Below are 25,080 nucleotides of genomic sequence, written 5' to 3'. Positions count from 1 at the left end.
ACAAATGTAATTTTTTATCATCTAAACTGTAAAAACAGCAAGTTCACGGCAAGGTATTAAAATAATATTCCAAGTATAAAATCTGGAGAGTAACCATTCCATCTTTGTCTCATCACACAGGTTTCAGTCCACTGTTCCAGACTGTTCTCTTTTGCCTGATATTTTAATTTTTCCTTGCACTAGGGCACATCCAAAGCTCATACTTTCTCACTCACTCATTCTTTCCTGAGGACACAGAGATCAGTAGAGCCCAGGCTAACAGTGGTTAGGCGTTCACTCCAAACTAAATATTTAGTTCCCTATAAAAGTAATGGGCTTTGTCTTTGTGACAGGTGGTTTAGGTTATGAAAATATAAAGCTGAGACGAAGGCAGGTTACTGGTCCAAGAAGGGGGACATATTAGACCACAAGGGCCTAACAAATGACAGTCTCTCCTTTTAATTACAATGCTTCAGGGGAGCTTGGAGGTGAGGCTGAAATACAAGCTCCTCCAAAAACAAAGATTGTTAGGAACATTCCCTTTTCATCAGTGAAAAGAAAACTACAGAAGTCTATTAAACTCTGAGTTTAATACAAAGACATAGAATGAGAGTGTCAAAGAAAGAAAGAAAGTAAGTAAAAAATAGGTATATTAAAAATAAATAAAACAATACTGTTTAATAATAATTATTATAATAATTATTTACTTTTTATTTTTTAGGGTCAAATCATTTAGGACAGAAACTACACATTTTTACTTTTCACCAGTATTATTTCTGTAAAATTTCAATACTATTATATTTGTTATTAATATTTTCAGTCTGCTTTGTTTAATTTAGCTTTTAAAACGTAAAAAAATATATTATATATTATATTTTATTTCAGATTAAAAATATTTTTTCAGGTTGTCTTTAGGTTTAGTTGACAATAACCCTGCTTTTCACAGTGCAAACAAAAGAAATTAAAAAAGGATTAAATGAATAATTTTTAATTAACATGTTGTATTTAAGTAAAAAATATTGTTTAATAATAAAAATCAAGTTCTTTTCTTAATAATCAGGTGTTTTGTCAAACGAGGTCTGGACAGTCAGTGATTCCCAGACCAGTCCAGTGTTAGTCTCAGTCACACAAGACAGTGTGGTCAATTTGATTGGTCACAGTGCTCTCTTCCTTTTTCCACTCCCTCAAGCACAGGTTTATCTGACAATTACATCATGTCTGGTTTCCCCAAGCAACCAGACAGCCCTGGACGTGACCATCACGGAGCAAATGAACGGAACCTCCTCTCATTTGATTACTTCTTTCCCCCTCCCTCTCAGCTCATGACACTCTCAAAAGGACACAGACACACATGAGAGCTAGAAAAGTTTGGACTTTAAGGAAGAACCTTAACTGCTATGTCTGTTTGTCATTTGTTGGGTTCAAGGTTTTCAAGAAATGGTCTTTAATACATACTAACACACACTAGTACTCATCGATCACTCTTCTGTCCCGCTCTCCAGTCACACAGCTCAATCGAGTGCATTTACACTTTTTTTATGGAGCTGAAAGCACTGCAATGCAGCAGTGCACCCGGACTCCAGAGCCATGCAGTTCACCTCCACAGTCCAGATTTTACCTGAGCACTGCCGCATTCCCTAGCCAAATCCCACATAACTGCAGCTATTACTTAAGAAAGGCCTTTCAAGTCTTTATTTATGGGACTACAGGATTAATGAAGCATCACAGAGAATCTCAGCTACTATTGTGTGCCTTTTAATCAGGTCAGGATTGTGCTGAGCATGCAAAAGTTTTGCATGTGATTCATAAATAAGAAGGCTGAACACACAGGATTATATGGTGGACTGCAAAAACAAACAAAAACGCCTTTGTTTATTAATATTTTGTATATTTATATAAAAAATATTTTTTGATTTGTTTTTTCCCAATAAAAACAATAAAACAATCATATAATAATAAATAATAACAATCAATAATCATTTACATAAGAATTAATATTTTGTTGTATATTCAGAGAATATATTTAGTTTGAAGCACGAAATGCAGAATTTTTTATTTTATTTTTTAAACGTGAAATAAAAAATACTTTATATAAATAATAATATTCTCTGAAAACAAGTCTTAATATTACATTGTTTTAGTCTAATTTATCTTAAAACAAGAAAAACTAAATGTAAAATTTTTTATATAATTCATATGAATTATACACATTCTATGAATCACCCATATATGGGTTAAGGTGTTGTATCTACATTGGCTCTATATTTAATGTAAAGGACTACGTTTCTTTTGGCAGCTGAGCGTCCAGCGGTAGATCCTGTATCTATTCATTTCTGATCTATAATTGAACACAGAAGACTTGGGTCTCTCAGAGGGTCCAGACGAGCGCTGCTGTAGTGTTTCCTCAGGCAATGGGGTTCAAGGGAAATTTTCAAGTACTGCTTGAAATTAAGGTTGAATTTAGTTGAAGTTTTCAGTAGTTAAAATGCAGTTATTCAGTTTAATCTATAATATGCATTACAATTTAATTTGATGTCTGTGTTTGTGTGTGTCTGTTTTGAGAGTGGATGACCCGAGTTTGTGTGCAAATAAAATGTACATGGAGGTTTGTGTTGTGATACCTGTGCCTGATACAGACTGCCAGTGTCTCGAGAACCAATTCCTACGAAGGAGCGGTTGGCAGGTGGCGTCCCGGGAGCAGAGTAAGCTGAAAGAAAAACAGAGAAATTGGATTAAAATGGGACCATAAAGTTGTGAGAGCATCAACAAGATGAGAAATTCTAAACATGATGCAAATCTCTGTAATGTCAAGTTTCAATATCTGGCTCCCGGTGGATTTAGCGGTTAAAAACACAGTTTAATATTACTATATTCAGTACTGATTTAAAATGCAGTTTGAGTGTGTACATCTGTTTCGCACAGACAGTGAATGAGTCACAGTTTCTGAGTTTGTTACCATCAGAGTGAGTAAATAAATATTCTGTGTGGCGTAGGCTCATTCTGTTGTCTGCTTATGTAAATTCAGTCTGTTGTTAGTGAATGTGCGTCTTCATCCCTTAAGAACTGTATTATCAGCAATTACAGAAGCTGATGTGCTTTCTTATGTTTCTTTGGAAATGCTCCATGTCTTGTTATTAAATAAGGAATCACCTTTATCAAACAGGCCTTTGGATAGGCTGACGTGATTACAGGACGTGATTCTAGCTGAATAATCATGCTGAGCATTGAGTCCGACTGTGTGAGATGGCGTAGTGAGGCGATTGATCATCAGGGATTCTGCAGCTCAGAGGATGGTGAACATATTGATCTGTTCTCTGCATTAATAATTAAATTAGCATGATTAATGGACAAGGCAGCAAGCACTGGTCCATTAGAGCTGATCGAGTTGTCATCCAAATGTATCTGTGTTGTTTATAGGGTTTACTGATAGAAAGACACTTGCTTTGTTTCTCTCTCACACTGAAATCAGCATTGTTTTAATAGCAGATAGTTCACTATGAAGCTGTTTAAAATATATATAATTTATATAATTATATATATAATTTGTTCCTAGTTGCAACGTTGATTCCAACTGTAAAAAGCCTATAGTTATGCTAATTAACTAAAAAAAACATATGAAACATTGTTTATTCTGATTGTTAATATAAATAAATCATTTAAATGCACTACCATTTTTGAAAGAAGTCTCTTATGCTTACTAATGCTGCATTTATTTAAAATTAAAATTAATAAAAATTGTATATTGTATAATGATAATATTATGCCTAATATTATATAAAGTAAATATATGTATATAAAATGTGATATGATAAAATAACAAAATGTGTCGACCACTCAAGCAGCCAAAACAACTGTGTTGTGTCTTTGTGACTGTGTAAATGGTTCATTACATGAGCCAGACCACTAACTCTGAGCCAGCCATCTTCATTTGTTGATTCGTTTATAAGGTTTCTTGCTAATTTAATCACTCTATAAAGGTATACTTTACTAAATCCTGGCCTTTAACTCTAGCCTTTTATTTGTCACTTGACTTGACTTTATAGCTAAAGCTATGGTCAGAGGTGGGACAGAGAGGGTGAACGAATGGACGGGTTGCAAGAGTCCCACTTACTGGGGGAGGTGGGTGAGCTGGCAGCTGCGTCTGCAGAGGTGGTGCTGGATTTGGACTCTGGGGGCAGCGTCAAACGGGGCAGGCCGGGGGGTGGCGGGGGGGCCAGCATCTGAGAGGTGATGTAGTGACTGGATACCTTCACCTGACCACTGCCATTCAGCTGCAGAGGAAGAGAGGGCAATAGTCAGCCACTGTGGGGAGGGATACCTCACTGCCTCAACACAGCTAACATCATAATACATGCATCTACTGTCTCTGTGTTTGTCTTACTCTCTCTTTAGCTCTGTTTTTTTTCTTCAATGCTAAAACTCTCAGTGCTTTCTCTCAATGCTAAAAGATCTCTGCATATTTAGGACTACCAGCTAAATATCATGGTTGACATCATGGAAGATTTTAACAGTTCTATAACATTTTTGGTGAACTAATGCAGTGTTCCATTCAGTTTAAAAATTGGAATTTCCAACTTAATTGGAAAAGTGCAATGTAACGCCACAAAGATTTCAAACTCGTTAAAACTGACACTGATAAAAATGCATGACAATGAGGGCACAGTTAACTGTAAAAATTATTTCATGTTACTTTTATGTAATAAATGGCAGATGCTCATATCCTAAGTTACTTACATTGCATTCAGCGTATACAAAGTATTCATCAGTTCATGCATGACCTTGGCATTGCCAGTGATATATTCTATTTATTATTTGAAAATTAGATCCTACGTTACAGATAATAAATCCTGTTACGCCAATAGTTACATAGACAATTAAAAACAGTACATAACTATCTCTGTTGATATTTGAAAGAGAGAAAAAAGTTGCTTAATGACTAGAAAAATAAATAAATAAATAAAAGGGTGGTGGAATTCCCATTGGCAAAAAGGGAAAGAAATTTCAACACCCATAATACATTGGGTTCAATCCAACTGTCTGTAAGCGGAGATGGGTGTGTGTAACAGAGAAAGAATACACATTATTCATTTACACTACTGACATTGTAACAATACAAAGTTTGTTGAAAACTGGCAAACGTATACTTTAATAATAATGTAGTCTTTAGGAAATCTCAAAATAATTATTCATTTTTCATACTAAAAAGCATAATATTTTGATGTCTAAATTTGCATGTAACATTTAAGAGCTGCTGTGGATTGTCGAAGGAGCAGATATTTTTCCAAACAAGCTGTATTTGTCTGAAGTACTTAATTTCTTTAGCTAATACATTTTTTAAAGTGGAAGAAATCACTTGGTATCTGATGAAAATATAAAGTCCAGTCACATATCTCCACCTCCCCCTGCCATCAGCAGTTATGTGGAAGAAACAGAGTAACGTTGTGCACACTGTTCTAGCGAACGGACCATTATGCATCGTTCTATCGTTCTACCCTGGCCACAAATCCATAAAACCCTCCATCATGTTCTCTTTGTCTCTCAGAGGGTTTGGCTCTTGTTTGCATTCCCTCGGAGTAAAACTGCACACTCACTGCCCTGCACAACAATAGCTGGTGAGTGAGTCAGCGGCATTGTGGGCCGGTGCGGCTGTTCTTTGTGACTGCTTGGCTACGGTCAGACTGCAGTAGGGGGAATTTCAATGAGTCTGCAGAATCTGCGGGGCACGGCTGACACAGGGCAAGATTCATAAATGTGTGTGTCTCTATCTCTTCCCCCATATTTGTGCCAACATCAGCAACACCCCTAGACACAGAGTCCTCCTCCTTCTTGGCTGTATTTCCTGTTCTCTCGCTCTCTCTGCCTGACGTGGAAATGGCATTTGACTCTCCTACAGGCACCCCTGAGGATAAAGTGAGAAGCCGTTCACACTTTGTGTAGTTCTGCAAATCACTGTCAGAATGAAGCCATCCAGCCAGTGCGTATTCCTGGTCTACAGTCAGAACAAGCAGAATCTTTCCAGAGCTGATCACCCTGTTGAGTCAGTGATGTTACTCAGATGACATCCGGAACATTATGTCATAATGAGAAGAAATAACACTCAAATAAAGTTTTTTTAGCATATATTTTAAATATATGACACTACCGCTGTAATGCAAAATACACTGTAAAAAAATTCCATGCACTTCAGCTTAAAAAGTTACACGTTATTTCAACTTAAATTATATTAAACTAACTTAAAAAATTCTGCATCTTGGGTAACTTGTGTAAAAATGAAGAGAAATTGGTTAAATTATTTTCAATAACTTTTTAATTTGAGTTTAAGTAATGGAAAAACATATGTTGTCATACCTTATTGATTGTATAATTTTTAAAGTGCTTAGGGATGCGCTGATATATATAGACATTTTACCTGATAATTTGATCTTTATTTTCATGTACCAATAACCAATAATTGACCAAAAACCAATAAACGGCCAATTCCAGCTGTTGGTCTAAATAAATAAAAAATGAAACACTAAAAACTAAAATAAATCATTTTAAATGCCAAAAGAGAATTTAGGCATATTAATATTTTTACATTTGGCAAGGTTAACATTTTATCAGTTCATTTTATGTAAACTGGCATTTCATTCACTGTATACATTTGATAGGCTCATTAGTATTTTTTTTTAAGATCAACTTTAAGTTGAAACAAGCATTCTCAATTAAACATCACTAAAATTTCAAACAAGCAGTGTTTTTGAATGGGTACAGCCCAAACCCCACTCAGCTTGTAGCCATGCCCCTGATAAGTTAAAAGGTTGCTTGAAGCAGCACTGCACAGAGCGATCGGTGTATGACATCAAAGTACCACGAGAATGATTCGAAAGCATAAGGAGCATCTGCTCTCTATAGCGGTCATGATACTTTGATGTCATACAATGATCAGTCTACACAGCGCTGCTTCAAGTTAAATACACCTGTATACTCAGCCAAATAGGTTTTCATCTGTTGTCTTTGAGCAGTTGTGAAGGAAAGAGGGCTTATCGATGCTTGTATCTAGACTGCAGATTGCTTTAACGGAAAGGGTGAAATCTGACCGTGTCGAGGCTGCATGCTTCTACAAGACAGCGGTCAGCTCTTTTTTGGTTCAGATTACACGGGCTACGATCCATGTAGGGCACATGATGGCATGTTTATCTGTCTCTTTTCCACTCTGTCTGACTCTCTCTCACTTGCACACACAAATACATAATGCAGATGCAGGAAGCAAGCAGTCAATCTCCTAATTAATCCCTTCTGGTTTAATTTAAAGGGGTCATAACATGGATTTATTATTATTTAAATGTCTCTCCGAAGTCCACTGATGTTATTTTTTTTTTCTACCAAAATTTAGCTGTTTTACATTTACTTGGCCTGAAGAATTAAATGATCCTTTTTTAAAAGTTTAAAGGGATAATTCACTCAAAATGAAAATTCTGTCATTATTTAATCATACTCATGTCGTTCCAAAACGTGTATGACTTTTTTTCTTCTGATTAACACAAAAGAAGTTTAATGAAAAATGTTGGTAACCAGACAGCTTTGGTTACCACTGACTTCCACTCTGTCACAATATTAATTTTTGGGTGAACTGTCCATTTAATAAATGCTCCCGTTGCATATCAAATGAGCGGCATCCACTAAGTCAGGACAATCAGACTTGCTGTTTTATTCCACACAGTTTTTGACTGTCATGGAAATATGACCCCTTTACGTACAAATTCAACTCCTTTTTAATTTGGCATACTAACAAATCCATTGTTGAATATGAATTTACACGGCAGGCTCCGAGCTGTGCTAGGCTCATGTAAGGGACCATATGGCTGCTGATTGGTTGAACTAAACATGTGATGCTGATGATAGGGTAATTTTGGATATGTTTTCACATATCCACATATATGATTGTTAGAGTGTGAATGAAAGCTGATGTCTATATAAAGTGTATCAGCTTGCTCAATGGGATGATCTTACTGGGCTGGGCTGTTGATTGGACGGGTCACAGGCCAGAGAGACAAGATCCTTGAGCGGGTCTTGAGAGCTGAGGTGTGGGGGGTACCGGATGGCCGTGTGCTGGAAGTAGGTGGAGGCAGTCTGGGGGAGAATAGGAGCGCCAGGGAAGTGCAGAGACGAGGAGGGATGTGGACTCCGAGAGAGACCTGAAAGACATAATGATATAATGCCTTATTTACTGGAAGTATCTGCTGACAGACAATTGGTGCATTTACTACTTTTTAGTACTTTTCAGTTCCTGATTATTGTATGAAAAAGAGCAGCATGAACATTTATTAACATATCTCATTTTATTTTCGACAGAAGAAATAAGTCCTATAAGTTGAAAGGACAATAGGGTGAGTAAAGAATGACAGAACTGTAATTATTCTGTTAATAATTCCTGTCAAAATCAATACCTGTGGACTTCAGCTTTGAAACAAACAATATTTGGCATGTAGTTTTAAATAACATCATCAAAGAACAGTACTGTTCAAAAGTTTGTGATCAGTGAGATTTTTTTTTAAAGGATGCATTCAATTATCAAAAGTGACAGTAAATACATTTATAATGTTACAAAATATTTCATTTTCAAATATATGCTCTTCTTCCGAGCTTCTATTTATTAAAGAACCCTGAAAAACTGAAATAATACTATTATTACGTTAATATTTTCAACTTTGAACCAAATCAGCATGTTAGAATGATTTCTGAAGAATCATGTGACATTAAAGCCTGGAGTAATTACAAAAATTAATTGGTGAGCATACTTCTTCACAGACTTCTTTCAAAAACATTTTTTAAAAATCGTACCAATCCCATAACATTTAAACATTAGTGTACCTGTATATAAACAAAAACGATAACGCTCATGCCTTGCATTTTAGTTACACATCTGATTAAGCTGCATAGTGTATAACCAACATCATAATTAAAGAGCTCTTTGTTGAGATGACACCTCCCTGTCATATTTAACAATCATAACTCTCTACAGAACACTTTGTATGCTGTAACACATTTGACAAAGCCCAGCAGAGGTAATATCAGCTTGATGTTACGGTGCAGGCAGCATATGGCTGACACGCTCCACCAATTCATCCATCCAGACTAATTGTTTGAGCATAACTCAGCTAGCTGTGAGGCTCTGGAGACGACGGGTCACTGTACTACTATAAGAAATGACCTGACAGTACTCTCGTCTCAGCCCAATTAAACTGTGAATCATTTATCTGTGCATGTTTCATATGTTTCACAAGAACCTTTCTTACATTCACATGCATTCAGATCTTCAGGTGTATTCAGATTTCAATTATCTGTTTCATGCAAATGTACTTCACAACACAGAAGGAAAAATCTGTCACTACTTACTTTAATGCACAATCTTGGTCTCAACATGAAAAATTAATGTTATTCCCAAGGAAAAAATGGTTTGACTTTATAATTTTTCATCAAAGTGTAATAACTTTCTTTTTCTGCTGACATCCCTTAAGAAAGTGTTAACCAGTAGCCAAATAACTATTTAGACTACTTATTTTTAGACGAAGAGTGGCTCAATTCTGGTATATTATTCCCACTTTTCACCATCTAAACATTTCCTGATGGCTAAAATAAAGCCCCTACATTTTTTCTAGTTCATTTCATCCCAAAAACTTCAAATTTAAGGTTTCAAAATACAATGAGAATCGCAAATCATGTTGATTTTTTTACAGAGCCTTATATAAGTGGGTTGTACATGATACTGTATGTTGATATTAGAGGAGACAGTTTGGATAACTAAACACAACAGTAGAAATTGTATATTTGTATATTAGTAAACAGTAGAATTTGTATATTTGTTCTCCCAGCTAGTCATTTGCTGTGTTTGTGTGTGCAGGCGTGTGATGACAGAACAGACAGATATTTGCACGTGTGTGTTGTCCCCTCACCGCTGTGCACTGCAATGACAGGTCTGTGGTGCTGTGTGAAGCTGAGACGTGGAGAGCTCTCCTGAGGAGATGGACTATCCATCTCTGTCTTCTTAACTGTAGGGGAGATTCCTGTGTGAGAAAGAGAGAAGAGTAGACAGAGATGGAGGAGAGAGAGAGAGAGGAGAGCGTGTGCTTCGCTTATATGAAATACTGCACATTCAGCTCCATTGTTCTATACAAGGACAACTTTTCTAAATCTAAAGGAAAGCTTAGTCAGCTAATTATTGAGCAATGCGTGGTCACTCTCGATGCTTCTGTCAGGTCACAGCAAATGCTTCTAGTTACCACAGCTGACCACAAGGAGGTGCAGTGTGACGAGAGAACCACAGTTTTAACAGTGCAGCAGTGCAATGCAGAAAATGCACTCTTTCTCTGCAGCCAGACGTATGGGATTATGGGAAAACAAGTCTGTAGCTAATGATCTGCATCGGTTATTTAAGGTCAAAGTAAAGATACAGTCTCCATATGGATGTCAGAGTGATCTATATAGAACCTTGCCGATATGGAAGCTTTTCCTAATAAGTTTACAGAAACTGCCTTGTTTTTAAAGGAGGATATGTGGAGATCTTCTACATTCTTTCATATTGTTTGCGGCTTTAGGGTGCCATTTAAAGAGATAGTTCCCCCAGAAATGAACATTCTTTCATCATTTACACACCCTCATGTCACGTCAAACCAGATTGACTTATTTTCTTCTGTGGAACACAAAAGCAGATTTGTATATTTCTTCCGAACATTAAAAGTCAATGGGTTCCCACGTTCTTTAAAGTTTCTTTTATGTTCCGCAGACGGAAAAAGTCAAACAGGTTTGAAATGACATGAGGGTGAGTAAATGATGACAGGATTTCCATTTTTGAGTGAAACATTCCTTGAGGGACATTACAGTTCCGCATTTTATCCTTCAGAGCTTAAACCAAAGGTGCATGAGACCAGAGCAATCAGCTGGGAGATTGTTAAAGAGAAACTCATTAGGAATGTCAAGACAGGAAGTTAAGTGGGCAGGGTTGGTCCATCGCAGGGGGTTCAACTGTGAGTACAGTGATGGCATTTGTCCTAGAGGCTGATATGAGACCAGTGCTGATACTTCATACACATGGATTTCAGATTCAAGCTGGCTATGGATCAATAGTGAGGGGTGAAGCAAGGTCTCCTGAGATCTTAAGCAACAGTTTTGGCTGGAGGGTTAATGTATATTCACAAGGGTGTGACAGAAGTCAGATGTTATGCAAGGTGTGAAACAGCAACTCAGCACCTTTCTAATCTCACAATAAGGTTTTAACGCTGATCTGGAGCAACAAACTTGAAACATTTTTGCTCATTAATAAATATTAAACTGTATGACTTAATGCATGCAAATTAATTGAAAATGCATGTAATTTTTTTATTTTATTTAAGGCATTTTAGCTCTCTTTCAAAACAAGCTGCCTTGCCTCCTAGGCCTACTTCCTAAACAAAACTGAGTCTTAACCATCTTAAAACCTCATGTTCGTTAGCATGTTTCTAAGCTAATGGCGCAATACTCTTAATAAACAAAAATAACAGGTAAATTAATCAATGGGTAAAATAATTTCAGTTACAATAAACTGTTAATGTATCTTTCAACATTGAAAAATAATATATATTCATAAAGATGTTTTATTAGAAAACAGTTATTTTAAATGGTAAAAATATTTCCCAATATTTACTGTATTTTTGATTCAATAACTACAGCCTTAGTAAGTATTAGAGACATCTTTCAAAAACATAAAAAAAATCTTACCAACCTCAAACTTTTGAATGGTTATGTAATAATCATATATCACACATAACTATATTTACACAACCGTTCAAAAATTTGGGTAAGATTTTGCAATGTTTTAAAAGAAGTCTCTGGGATTTATTTGTGTTCAGAGCTCGTAACAATGCATTATGGGATTACATTCTCCAGAAAGCATACAAGCCTTAGAATCCGGTCAAAACAAGCTATCCTATCAGGCAAAATAATTCAAATAAACAGCCTTCTTATCAGGAGTCTAATATGTTACCTTAAACTGCTCTCTTCATTAGGTTTTAGACCAAAGCATTCCATTGAACTCTAATTTGACATATTATTAAAAGCACACCATGCAAGATCACTCAAAATCGAATATGTTTCAGTACAAACAATGAACTAACATCAACACTGCATTTGCACCTACGAACCACACATCCTATATTTGCTCCCACAAACGGAACTTTCCCTACATAGATTGCTCATAGAAACTTCCCCTAATTCAAGAGAGGTGGATTACAGTATGGTTTCTATATCTACTGCTTGCCCTACTTGATCTGAACTTAGTAGAGCTGCTTCAGCATAAAAATACCTGTCTTAAATGATTTTTTAAAGATCTTTATGGTGGGTTGATGGCTGTCAAAACCCCTCAGCTATTCACAGCTTCGAAGGCAGTGATTCTTGATACCTTTTCATTCATTGGTTATGCTTTAGCATCACAGGTGATTCTGATATGCACTGTCAGACTTGTGTTATTCCCAATGTATTTCTTCCATATGATTACATAAATCGAAATGCCTCAAAACAAAGCCACAAATTTGCATGATGAGCACAGCAGTAAACCAGCCAACCCAGTTATTCTAGTTGTAATTAATTTACTAAGAAATGCTTCATGAAGATCTGAAGATGATGGAAAAATTATATTTGCAGAGGAGTAGACAACTGAAAGGTCAAAGACCGTACTATAACCATGCAAATAGGCCTCTGTCAGTATAAAAAACAGCAAATACTGCTCCGAGGTACAGAACAGTACAGTGTAGAGTGCACAAAGCAGTGCAGCTTTCTGCAAACTTTCACAAAAAACGAGAGTTCATGAATTAATTAGGGTTTGGCAATACGTTGAGGAAATTTAAATCCAAGTTCAGTCTAAGCTTGTGATTTTAGACTTCCTCTACTGCAGCTGAAAACCTGATATGTTTGTCATTCACTATCTGAAAGTGCTACAAAAATGAACTCCATGCACAGTAGGCACCCACTAGTCGACAAATCGATTAGTTCTCACACTATTCACTGCATCTCATTTCAGTTCCATCTATACACATACTGACAGCAGGAAGAAGATTCTCCTACAAATTATTTGCATTTCTATGTCATTATGTTTGTATGGTAATCTGTAAAGGCTGCAACTATTAAATAGTTAAAACTATTAATATAATAACTTAAAACCACTGAAAATCTTGAATCTATTATCTATAAGAAGAAAGTCATTATGGTTGGTGTAGTGAAGGATCAAGGAAACTGGAAGGTTGCTGGTACAATCAATATACTGTAAGTCACCATTGTGCTTTAATCCAGGTCGCTCCAGAGGGATTGTCCCTGTAATAAGTTTATGGCCCAGTTCTATAGTTATTGCCCAATAAGTTCATGGAATGAACCTTTAATGAAAGCAAAGCAAATGAAACTTTTTATTTCCATTTGCAACTCTGTATTTCTATGTTAAAATGCTGTATTGTAAGATCAAACACAAGGCTCACCTCCTTCCATCTCCTCTGGCCAGTTGCGTGAACTGCTGGCAGGGGAGTTGGGAGAGGTGTAGTACTCGCCCCCTGGGCTGGTGTCTATATCATCCTCCATGGATCCAGACTTGTGTCTCTTACTTCTGTGTAAGGAGAAAGAGAAGGAAAAGATTAATAACAGAGCCAAGCATTTAGTCAAATCTTATTTCTCACACAGATGAACAAATGCTCTCCTAAACTGTCTGGACGTGTCTTATGGATGTTCCTTTGGACCGGCTTTTTACAGGCACTTAGCTACGATGAGCAGTTTGCCAAAATTCACCTTTTGTTTTAGCTTTGCAGTGCGTTTAATAGAAAATAAATGCATTAATCAGGGCTGAGGCTTTGGCTAACCACAAAAGCAGATAAATCAAATAAACTGCCCTCAGCAGACCAGAGTGAGGGGCCGTGTTCTTTTACACTCACCCATCTTTCCCAGGTGCATGTAAGGATTTAGTTTTGCAATGTTTTTATTCAGCTTTGTGCATTGCCTGGGGTGGTTTTTGCCGTGACACACACATGACAAATGTTACTGTCACCGAGCTGTACTGGTGTATTGAGCTCAAAATGCCTCGGGCTCCCTCTGTCTAATTCAGCCAATATAGAAATAGTTAACAGCCAACATTTATCATGGAGAGATGCTGACAGGTACATTTAAAACTCCCAAAGCCTTGTCTAACCTCCCTGAAATCTCACATGCTCCACAGTTTCAGCCTGGTTCGGATAAAGAGGCCAAACAAATTCTGGTTTGAACCAATCAGCAACTGCTGCAGGCTGTTGCATTCATGGCAACACAAAGGACCACCAAACTCAAAAACAACAGCTGGCGTACAAACATCTTCAACAGTGTAGCTGCTGTTGGTTCTGGTCTTGAGGTAACTGGGTTGGATGCCACTACAGCTTTTGTTGAAGCAGACGTGAAAGTTAAATCAAAGTTAACCCTCCGATACATATAAAAAATAAAAAAAAAATTCTGTTAATAAAAGCCTCTCCGAGGCCTGACGCCACGCCCACTGTGTCTGTCGTTGGCTCCCGTGACAATATATATGTAAATTATGTTAGAGTCCTACATGCTTGCCACATTTACTTCAGTCTTTAAGTTGAATGGAAATTCCTACTTAAATGCTCAGCGAGCAAATGGACTTAATACAGTGGACAGATATATTTTCAGTTAGGGAAAGTAAACTACATTAAATACATATATGATACCTGAATAAAAGTATTCTATAGATCTTATAAATAAAAATCACAGTGCCTTTTGAAAAAGATCAAAGGTCATTACTTAAAGGGCATCATAAATCAGACACTGAAAAGAAAAATTTGACAACAACTGTGGACAATTTGGTAAAGTATCTGGTTCACTCCTTAATTAACATCGGACTGAACCACTGGACTGAATCAGAGGATGTTCAAGACTTATCAAAGCTGGACATGGATGGATTCCTTATTTTAATTTTGCATTTTGATAACCAGATGTGGCTTAATTTCTGTGTCTTTTTTTGATTCTTTACTGTACGTATGCATGCACAAACACAGGTCAAAAGTCACCAGTCAAAAGTAGCTGAAGGACACAGTGGCTTTGACAAGAGGAGGTGAACCTGCTGCAGGTAGATGGTGGAGAAGTGTGTACTTACCCACTAGAGGAGGTGCTGGGAAGGGTCCTCCTCATTCCCACCCCTGAAGGGTTCAGATCATAAGCAAGATGACCCTGCAGCTCTCCGAGAGAAAAGTTCGGCCCCGTACCCGTCACCACTGGTGCTGCGCACACACACACACACACAGACACACACACACACACACACACATTATGATAAGCATGAAACAGTTAACAAAAAAGTGGTGTAGAACTATATTATATATATATAACGTGCACTAGCATTAAAAAGTTTGGAGTTGATAATATTTGCTCACCAAGGCTGCATTTGTTTTGATCAAAACCAAAGTAAAAACAATATTGTGAAATATCTTACATTTGAATTTTTTTCTATTTTAATGTATTTTAAGATGCAGTTTATCCCTGTGATGGCAAAGCTGCATTTTCATCAGAATTACTCCAGTCTTCAGTATAACTTTATGATCTTTCAGAAATCATTCTAATTTGCTGATTTGGCGCTCAAGAAACTTGTCTTATTATTAATCTTGAAAACAATCCCGCTGCTTGATATTTTTGTACAAGAACAGCATTTATTCTAAATCTATAAATCTCTTGCTGTCAATTCTGATCATATTAATGCATCCTCGCTGAATAAAAGTATACATTTCTTTAAAATAAATTAATCTTACCGACCCCAAACCTTTATATGGCAATGTATCTATCGCAACAATGACTAAAAAGTACTTTGTTTTTTTTTGGATATGGTATCAATAAAATGCCATATAATGTTATTGAACTTGTATCATTGAATTATCATAATATTCTTAAAAATAGCCTGAGGTATCATGTAAATATTGTGGTAAAGGAAAATAGTAATCATTCAGTACCATAAAAAATATCAAAATACCATGGCAGAGAACTAGCTTTTGATACCTCCACTGTACCAAGGCCATGACTCATTACTGCTTGTATGGAACAATAAAAACTGTAGTTCACATCCTTATGAATCCCTTAGCACCTTCACATAAAAGAATATTTGGTGTTGAGCTGTGTCTTTGTCTCTTTACTCACATGGTTAACAATGCCGATTGTTATCTAGTCTACAATAGACTATCACAGAAAAGTGATTGTTATCTAGTGTACAGTAAACTAGTGTTTTGAAGCACGACTTGCATTATTTGGGTGTAATCTCACACATTAATGTTTAAGCCCACGTGAAGCTTAGGAATCTGTGCCACTGCATGTCTGCTTTTACCTGAGCTGACCTCTTTCTTAATATCGTTGCATTACTCTGTGTGTGAATGTGTGTTCAGCTGCACAGTGATTGCTCGGGCTTAATGGACAGGCTGTATTTTGTGTGTGTTCAGTTATGCCTGAATGTGTTGTATGTAAATACAAAGTATGAACAATGGGCTTATTGTTCCAGCACGTACTGTATGACTGCGAACTACAGTATATGAACACTTATATCAAATATTGTGTAGGACTAAAAAAAAAAATAACTGGTTTGAGAATGTTGGTTAATGCTGATGAAATTGCATAATGCACAATAAAGACATTTAATTAATCTCAAGCTCTTAGCATCCATTCGCGATCTAACAGTTTGTTTGTTACTTGTAAAACTCTGTGATTGCCCACAGGTGTGAGGAGTGATACACAGCGGTCTTGCTTACTTGACTCATTTATAAGGCAACTAAGAAGAAGAAGAAAATAATTTCAGTTAAACACAATCAATTACGTTGGACAGACCTGCAGGATTCCTTTCCTTCTAATGAGGAACTGTCAAACCTGACATAAAACGGCTGTGAAACTGACGCTTGCGCCTGCTATGTGGACTATGTGGGAGGTGGGAAGGGACAGATGAGATGTGAAGGCAAGAAAAAAAAAAGACTAGAAACTCAGACAAAATCATTCACTAAAATGCATCGGTCTCCCAGAGATGCTTTTAAAGGGACAGTTCACACAAAAATTGAAATTCGAATAAAGTATAGTATATAAAATATAAAAGCATCTCACTTCTTGATACTTGCACCAGTTCTGTTACACTGAAGACGCCTGAAGTTATGAAGCTATCTTGAAACTCTGGAGCATCTGTTAAACAGATAAAGAAAACATGGAATAAATGATGGAACTTTCCAACACAAGGATATCACCAGCATCTCACGCACAAAGAAATTGAATTTAGTTTTCATTTTTAAGTCACTCTGGGTGAAAGCATCTACTAAATGAATGCATGTAGAAGTTTTACATAAGCTCAGGCTGTTCAGCCAGTAGACGTGGCTTGGAGCGAATTACAAACAACAGGAACTTTCAGATACAGTGTTTCACTCATCAGCTAAAGTTTCTTTTGAATCACCTTCATTTGTGTGTGTGTTTTTTTGTTTTGTTGAAAATATTGATATGTGCAATAAATACAGAATTTTAATAAGCATAAAAACATCAAGGCTGGATTTATTTTTTACAAAAAATAGTAATATTGTGAAATAACGGTTTTATATTTTAATATAAATGTAAAATGTAATTCATTCCTGTGATGGCAGAGCTGTATTTTCATCAGCCATTACTCCAGTCTTCAGTGTCTCTCAATCCTTCAGAAATCATTCTAATATGCTGATTGTAGAGAAAAACAGCTTTCATATGAAACAGAAATCTTTTGCAATACTTTCTTTACTGTCACTTTTATTAATGAAAGTATTCATTTCTTTCAAATAAAAATATCTTACTGCCTACAAACTTTTCAACAGTAATGTATATCACAATCGCATTACTACAACCATACATTTAATCAGTATGTAATATTAATATATATATATTGAAATTAAACTAAAATTTGAAAGCGATTGCCAAACCTATTTTAAACAGTTACCAATGGACACAGTAAAGTACCTCAGCCATCCCACCCATCCCATAATAATACTACAGCATTATGAGCAGGACTGAATATGTGACTAAAGCCACTGTCCTGATCGCACGTTTCCCCAAACTGACTTTTATTCACACATAATGCATAATAAAGTGCTGGCATTTCAGACTAGCTCTGCTGAAACAGGGGAACGTGGGTAGGAGTGTGAAATGAACTGGGCAAAGATAGAGAAAGAGGTTTAGTGTGTGGGTATTGGTTTGAAGCCGTGCATATAGGTAGCGTTGTATAAACAGGATGTTTGTATAGTGCAGGAGAGGACGTTTACAGGACTGCACCACACTGTATGCTGCAGCACACAGTACATGCATGTGTACTGCAAGTATTCCTGTACGCGTGGTCGTGTGAATGTGTGTGTACATGTGCTCTCTTACCCATGGTGGCTGCTCGACTGTCCTCCTGATCTGAACCAATGCCTGTGCGAGGACTACTGCTCTGTTCAGCTTCTGAGAAAGAAAAAGAGAGAGAGAGAGAGAGAGAGAGGCATTAGACCTCAACTCAGCAGATTCTCTTAACAGATATATAAAGAAGAAGGGGCTTGGAGTATTCAGGTCAATATTCATATTTTGCACAATTTTCACTATGGTGGATCAGACCTTAAATGTTGCATTCATTTACCTTCAATTTTTATGCTTTGCAATCTTAAACATTTGGTTTTCTGTGAAGCACTGAACCAAATTATTATATGTTATAGTGAAAGACTAGGCCTAATTTATATTGAAAAAAATATTAATCATAATATTGCACATATTTCTTAAATAACATGACATGATGCAAAGGCTGTTGACCTTAAGTTAAATACCGATATGTTGTACAAGTCAGGCCCCGACTGGCCTGACAAATACTGCAAATATTCTCCAAACACCCAGTAAAGTCAGTGATGCAGTCAGTACAGAGGCATAAACACTCTCATGCAGCGTGTTTCATTCATATGGGAAGAGCCAGAGGGCGCCCTCACGCAGAAAGTCCAAAACAGACTCCTAGAAGTCATAATTTATGACATGCCAGGAAATCCCTAATATGGAAAAAGGCAACCAGCTATTGCTGCCAAAGCAAAATATGCTGTAGCTATGCTGAATAAAAAGAAACATGTCAACTGATGAAACATGAAGACAATAAACACACACATTGCTTCTCCAGGTAATAAAAAGCATCTGAATAATGCAGTGCTAATTGACATAGAATTTATTACAGTTGGCTTTAGAAACTATAAAATATATCTTCAGCCTTATTCTGTAATAAAAATTGATTTTTTTTTACTTTTAATAAAAGTTACTATTGGTTCATTTCCAGCGGTGTATTTGATTTCTCAGCCAATTAAAAGAGATAGGAAAATAACAACATAAATTACAGAATTTAACAAATTAAACAAATTAACAAATAACAAATTAAAGAGCATAAATTAAGACTATACCCAATTCTCAAGGAACCAGTACACCACTGATTATAAAAAAATATTACTTTTTTCTGCTGGATAAAATATATGATTAAATTCACGGCTCTTTTTACAGGACTATCTGAAAATCTGAATTACTGGTACAATTACACCAGCAGAATATGGATATAAAACATACAAATAATAAGCATTTGAATGATTACTCTGATTCTATATGTGGTACATTTTTATAAATGCCAATAATGAACAAATTGCAGCGCATGAATGTTATGACACATGGGGCAAATTTTCGAGCAATGTTGCTGTCGACAGGCACCCAGGTGAGACACAGAACCCATGACCAATCTAAAGTATCCAGAAATTTGTTGCCCATTCTCAATGCAAAAGTACCCAAGCAACATTACTCAAAATAGTCTCCTCGTGTATCATCACCTTTAAAAGTTGAGTCCAAGATTCTGAGTCTTTCCTAAATTCAAGTGTATGTTCAGTGAACAGAAACCTCTGACATGTCAGCGTGTGGTTAATCATGTCAGCTATAGCTTTGCTAATCTGACAGAAGAACATGTTTCTGTATAAACAACAGAGAAAGCGAACACTCTGTATGTTTTAAACAAATCACTCACAGGTTACTGATACAGCCATGCGTTCTGATACCCTGACGAGCTGAGGCTCGGCCAAATGGCTCATAAGCCTTGTAAATGAGAAACACACCGTATCAAAGTGCTGCAAAATATTCTCTTTCTTTTCAACTTGTTTGGCAAGGCCGAACATAATCTTGTTGAACCCTCTTCCCTGGCAGAGCACAGGGACTGTATTGCCAAAGTGTAAACTCATTGAAGCAACAATAATGCTAAAACAACCTAATCCAACCATAAAACCTTCCCATTTGTGTGCGTTCCAGCTCTTTGCCACACGGATGTGAGGGAAAACGCAGATAAACACATAAAACAAATTCGAGTCAAGCAGCGGCAGAGGATTTTCTCAATAGGGAATGAAAGAATAGAGGGGTTACCGCAAGGACTCTGGCAGGCGTTCAAAGAAAAGCCAGTAAAAAAGCTCAAGCTGGATAAATAAATAAGAAAGCTCCCTATCAGATGGGATGCATGCCACTGCCAGTTCAAAGCTGAGGAGAGTCCGACCGGCTGCACACGTCTGAATGCAACGCTTCATTACAAATCTCACACTCTTTGTGGCCTGCAGGACTCAGAGGCCGACCGCAAACTACTGCTCAAGAAACACATGAAAACACACAAGCAGCATCAACACAATTGCAATTTCTTATATTTATTTTTTAACAGTTAATACAATAAAAGTATTGGCGTTTGTGATGTAACAGGAAAACAAAGTCATTTCATTATAATTAAAGATCACACAATATTTTTTACCGTTGAAATAAACCCTGAGTAAACCACGATAAGGCAGGGAATGTGCATTAAGAAAAAAAGTGATTTTATGTTGACTTAAACATCACAACTAGTCTCGCCCACTTGGATAATGATGCCAGGAAATATGAAATGTTTTCTTAAAATATATGTGCAAAGTGCAGCCTAATTGTGTTGTTGCAAGTAAAATACACATGGTCTTGAAAAAAAGAGTCCTACAAATCTTCAAAAGTTCAATGACATTCCAAAGGAAGCGGTTGGACCCGGGCCATAATACTCAATGTTTTGATAATGAAAAATTGGAGAGGCCTTAAACAGTAGGAGACAGATGGATGCTGAGAGGTCTGAAGTCTGTTCCAGAGAAGATGAGCAATGCTTTAAAGCGCGGCAAATAAAAAATAAAAAATAACCCAACACAAAACATAAACAAACATGTCTGTCACCGCTGCGATTCTTCGCAGGCCAGGATGATTAGTGCTGCCAGCTACACAGAGGGACACGCTCCAGTTCTCTCTCTCCCTCGGCTTTTCTCCTCCACGACTGTCTTCAGAGTCCCGTACACTCCTGCCAAAAGCTGCGCCGGTTTCTAGGCAGGCAGCCCTCAGACCAAATCTCTGGCAATGAGAATCGGAGGGAAGAAAAAATAAAAGTGTCAGTTTGAGGGAGGAATTGACAGCGAGCACCTCTGACACATCTCAGTGTCCAAAAGGACCCGTGAAGCTGAAGACACCAAAACCTAAAATGTAAATAAGAGAGGAGTTGCTTCAACCGAGAGCTCCTCATTTCGTTTTCGACACAAGTCCAGAAAGAAAAAGTAGAAATGCAGATGGAAAATATGATGCAAGACTGTGTACTTGAACGACGGCCATTTTCTTCGTGGTCCATGGAGTAAATGTTTGCCATTTTGTAAGGCGTTTTCTCAAAAAGTGACACGATAATGAAAAAACTCAATCTAATCCAATCGTAAAACTATTTTTTCCACATAAATCTGAGGGAGAATGCAAGTAACATTCACAACGTAAATAACAGAAGAATCGCTTCTGCAAACAAAGAAGTAGAAATGCAGACGGAAAATATGATGCAATGAAAGTGTGTTTGTACAACGTCCATTTTCTCTCAAGCTCGCCATTTTGTAAAGTGCTCAAACTCTGAAACGCTTCGGTAGCTTTCCTTAGTTGGACTACAACCCAATGTGTGATCTGGACACGTAAGTCTAGTCGATTAGTAACCCGAGAAATATTCTCTGACATATCAAGAGGACTGCTTCCTTCCCCCTCAACAGAACCCAATTTTTCCTTGGTGTAATTTCTTTAGCATCTTGATGATTTAATGGCTCCGCGCTTAAAAACTTTTTGTCCTTTCCATACTAAAACCGTCACTGCAGTAAAGGTGAGGTTACTTCCAGTAAAAGTTGTTTCTATTTCTTTTCATACAAGCTACATTTCAAGCCAGGAATCAGACATCGACACAGCCATTTAAGTTTTTTTTTTTTTTGGCAGACATTTCATGAGCAGAGAGGAGGTTTGCCATTGGCAGCCATTTTAGATCGCTCTTTCTGCCTTCTCTCCCTCTCTCTATCTCTCACACTCACTCTATCCCTCCCTCTTTTTCTCAAGCAAGAACAAAGTATAAGTAACTGTACTGAAGAGTGCCAGCTTGCCCATGTGCCAACTCTCTCCATTCAGGGCAGAAGAGAGAGCAAGAGAAAGACAGACTAAGAGGCAAATGGCCGCTGCTAAATGGCTGGCAGCGATTTTGAAGATTTAGAAAGTTGGAGTTGGCAGAGAACGAAAGTCAGAGAGAAAGTCTGAGCTGTGGAAATGACCTTACGTGAAAGACATTCCTGTGCACGGCTTCAGCCATTAGAGTGACTAACAGCTAAATAACAACATGAGGTATTACACAGTTAGTCATGGCAGGAAGAGTGAGTGAACTTCCACTCTCGCAGACCCAGAAGAAAATAAACATATAGTTTGCAGCTGAGCTCAGAATGTTCCTCTAGAAATCCTGCACATCGACACAAAGAAACTCAACACTTTCCAATTGCTCAAAACACCTCATCAGATAATTAAGGTCACCATGTGTGTGATCGCACACAAATTTTTGTGGAGAAAAAAAAAAAAGCTTTTCATTGTTATATGTAACTTTTCATATATATATATATATATATATATATATATATATATATATATATATATATATATAAAATGCATCAATTTATCAAAATCAGTTTTCATCAAAAGCATTACTGTATCAAAATGGAGAAATGTTTCTTGAGCAGCAAATCAGCATATTAGAACGATTTTTGAAGGATCATGTGACCCTGAAGACTGGAGTGATGATGCTAATTACCATCACAGAATTAAATTACATTTTTAAAATATCCAAATAGAAACCAGCTCTTTTAAACCGTCATAATATTTTACAATATCTGTTTTAATCTAATTTTGTGAGCACAAAAGGCAAAATAAGTATCAATATCTTGCATATCAATAACAATTATTTTAATGGCTTGAAATGCAAGCAGCATTAAATTATTATTTGTAAACATAAAAGGCAACTGCTTCATCTCGTGAAATATTAAATATTTTAAAACAAAAAAAAAATACAGAAAAACAAAGACGCAGTCAAGTATATCAGAGATAAGTAGGAGACATTGTCATACCACACCCCAGCGTTCTCCATCACTGAGAGGAAGAGGTGCTTTTTCCCTCAGCACAGAGCCAATGAGACTGATGGATCGAGGGCCACTGAGTCTGCCGAAATACTGAAACAATTATGAGCTGTGCCTTTACATTGCAACTTTGGAATTTAGTATGAAACCGAGTCGTTCAGCCACAAGCAGCCCTTATGAATCTTGTATAACCGCACACCATCCTGGAACACTTTCATGGTAACATTTGATAAGTCGAGCAAAGTATTGAACTTATTGGTGAGAGATATACTAGAGCTGCCTCAAAAGTGATCAAACGGCAAAAGAAATCCTCTGGATTTACAGGAGGAAATTGAGCCATTTATACAGGGACGAAAATATAGAGACCTGGTCAAGGGCTCTTTTTAGCTCTGGGCCTATAAGGAATATTTCTGAAGACTTTAGCAACCACAGCACACTAGCAACCCGCTAAAAACACTCAGAACACCTGAAAAAAAAAAAAACAGGCAAAGTTTTGTTCTGTATTTTAACTGTTTAAACAGTGGATAACCAAAATGTAGCCATGCTGCAAATTCTGGGCCGCAAAAACTTAATGAAATCAATCAACAACCAAATGCCCAAAATACTGAACTGACTAGAGTCCTCAGACCAAATGGATTTTAGACTCACTCCAGGCTTTTGATCATCATAACATAACACATCATAACAATAATTCAGTACAAAACCATCTAAAGCAGACAAACACAACAAGGATGCAATAGGCTGACAAGCTATGCAATATCGCGTTCATAATCGCAGATTAATCGCATGCGATTATGAAGGCGATATTGCGTAGCTTGTCAACGAACTACGGCTCTGTCCATTAAGTGCCATTCCATTTGAAAGCAGGTGATGGACATTTACCACTAATCACAGAACCGGCTTTACTAACGAGACACGCATTACAATCATATGCGTTTTGGTGTTGGTACCATGAAGAAAGAATACACATTGTTAATTTACTTAAATTAATATCACTGTAACATACAAATTACACATAAATTAGATAAAAGATCTGCAAAGTTCAACATTAAATAATTTGAAGTGAGTGTTAGATGACAAAAAGTTAATCTAAATGTAAAATTAAAAGAAATCATCTTGCACAACTGTTTAATATCCAAAATAAATTTTGAAAAACACTAATATGTTACAGATATATTGTGCATCCTACAACATAAGGTAATCCAACACAGCACAATGCAACATAATGTAACACAGCACAATCGATAAGTGTGTGTCTCAGACATCATGGCCTGTTATTCTGATCATATCTCTGCCAACGTTTAATCCTGTGTATCATTTTCTGTCACTCTCTCCAGCACGGCTGATCAGTTACACAGCTCTGATTTCAATGCTGTTTTCTGCTGAGAAACAAACAGTGAATGCAAATCTCTACAAAACTCCTGTTCTGTCTGCATCTCTTTCTGTCTCCGATGAGTGTGAGAGCTGTCGGAATAAGAGTTATTGATCCTGACCACGGCCATCACAGCCAGTCAATAAGTCTTTAACATCTAGAGAAGAGCTGAATGAGAATGTCAGACTGAAGAAGAGTGTGTGTGAAAGTGAGAGACTGATAGGGAGGGGTTTCTTTAAGTGTTTAGCAGTCTGGTGGCCC

General features: G+C 36.9%; 1 protein-coding gene across 8 annotated transcripts in view; it reads right to left on the bottom strand.

The window, feature by feature from the left end:
- LOC113069923 (nuclear factor 1 C-type-like) overlaps positions 1–25,080 on the bottom strand; it is an 87,718-nt gene that overhangs the window by 3,248 nt on the left and 59,390 nt on the right. For 5 of the 8 annotated variants that reach the window (XM_026243049.1, XM_026243050.1, XM_026243047.1 and 2 more), the window contains 8 exons: positions 18,370–18,441; positions 17,092–17,166; positions 15,116–15,239; positions 13,461–13,585; positions 9,915–10,025; positions 7,972–8,156; positions 4,091–4,250; positions 2,601–2,686 (listed from right to left, as the gene is read on the bottom strand). In XM_026243049.1, the coding sequence (XP_026098834.1) occupies positions 2,601–2,686; positions 4,091–4,250; positions 7,972–8,156; positions 9,915–10,025; positions 13,461–13,585; positions 15,116–15,239; positions 17,092–17,166; positions 18,370–18,441 (938 nt within the window). Of the gene's footprint in view, positions 1–2,600; positions 2,687–4,090; positions 4,251–4,764; positions 6,010–7,971; positions 8,157–9,914; positions 10,026–13,460; positions 13,586–15,115; positions 15,240–17,091; positions 17,167–18,369; positions 18,442–25,080 lie in introns of those variants that run through there. The other 3 variants (XM_026243052.1, XM_026243054.1, XM_026243053.1) reach the window with 3 other exon arrangements.

Source organism: Carassius auratus, unplaced genomic scaffold, assembly GCF_003368295.1.
Source record: "Carassius auratus strain Wakin unplaced genomic scaffold, ASM336829v1 scaf_tig00002576, whole genome shotgun sequence".
Lineage (NCBI taxonomy): Eukaryota > Metazoa > Chordata > Actinopteri > Cypriniformes > Cyprinidae > Carassius > Carassius auratus.
The sequence above is the reverse complement of the archived record's forward strand: the minus strand, read 5'-3'. Positions and strand labels throughout refer to the sequence as shown.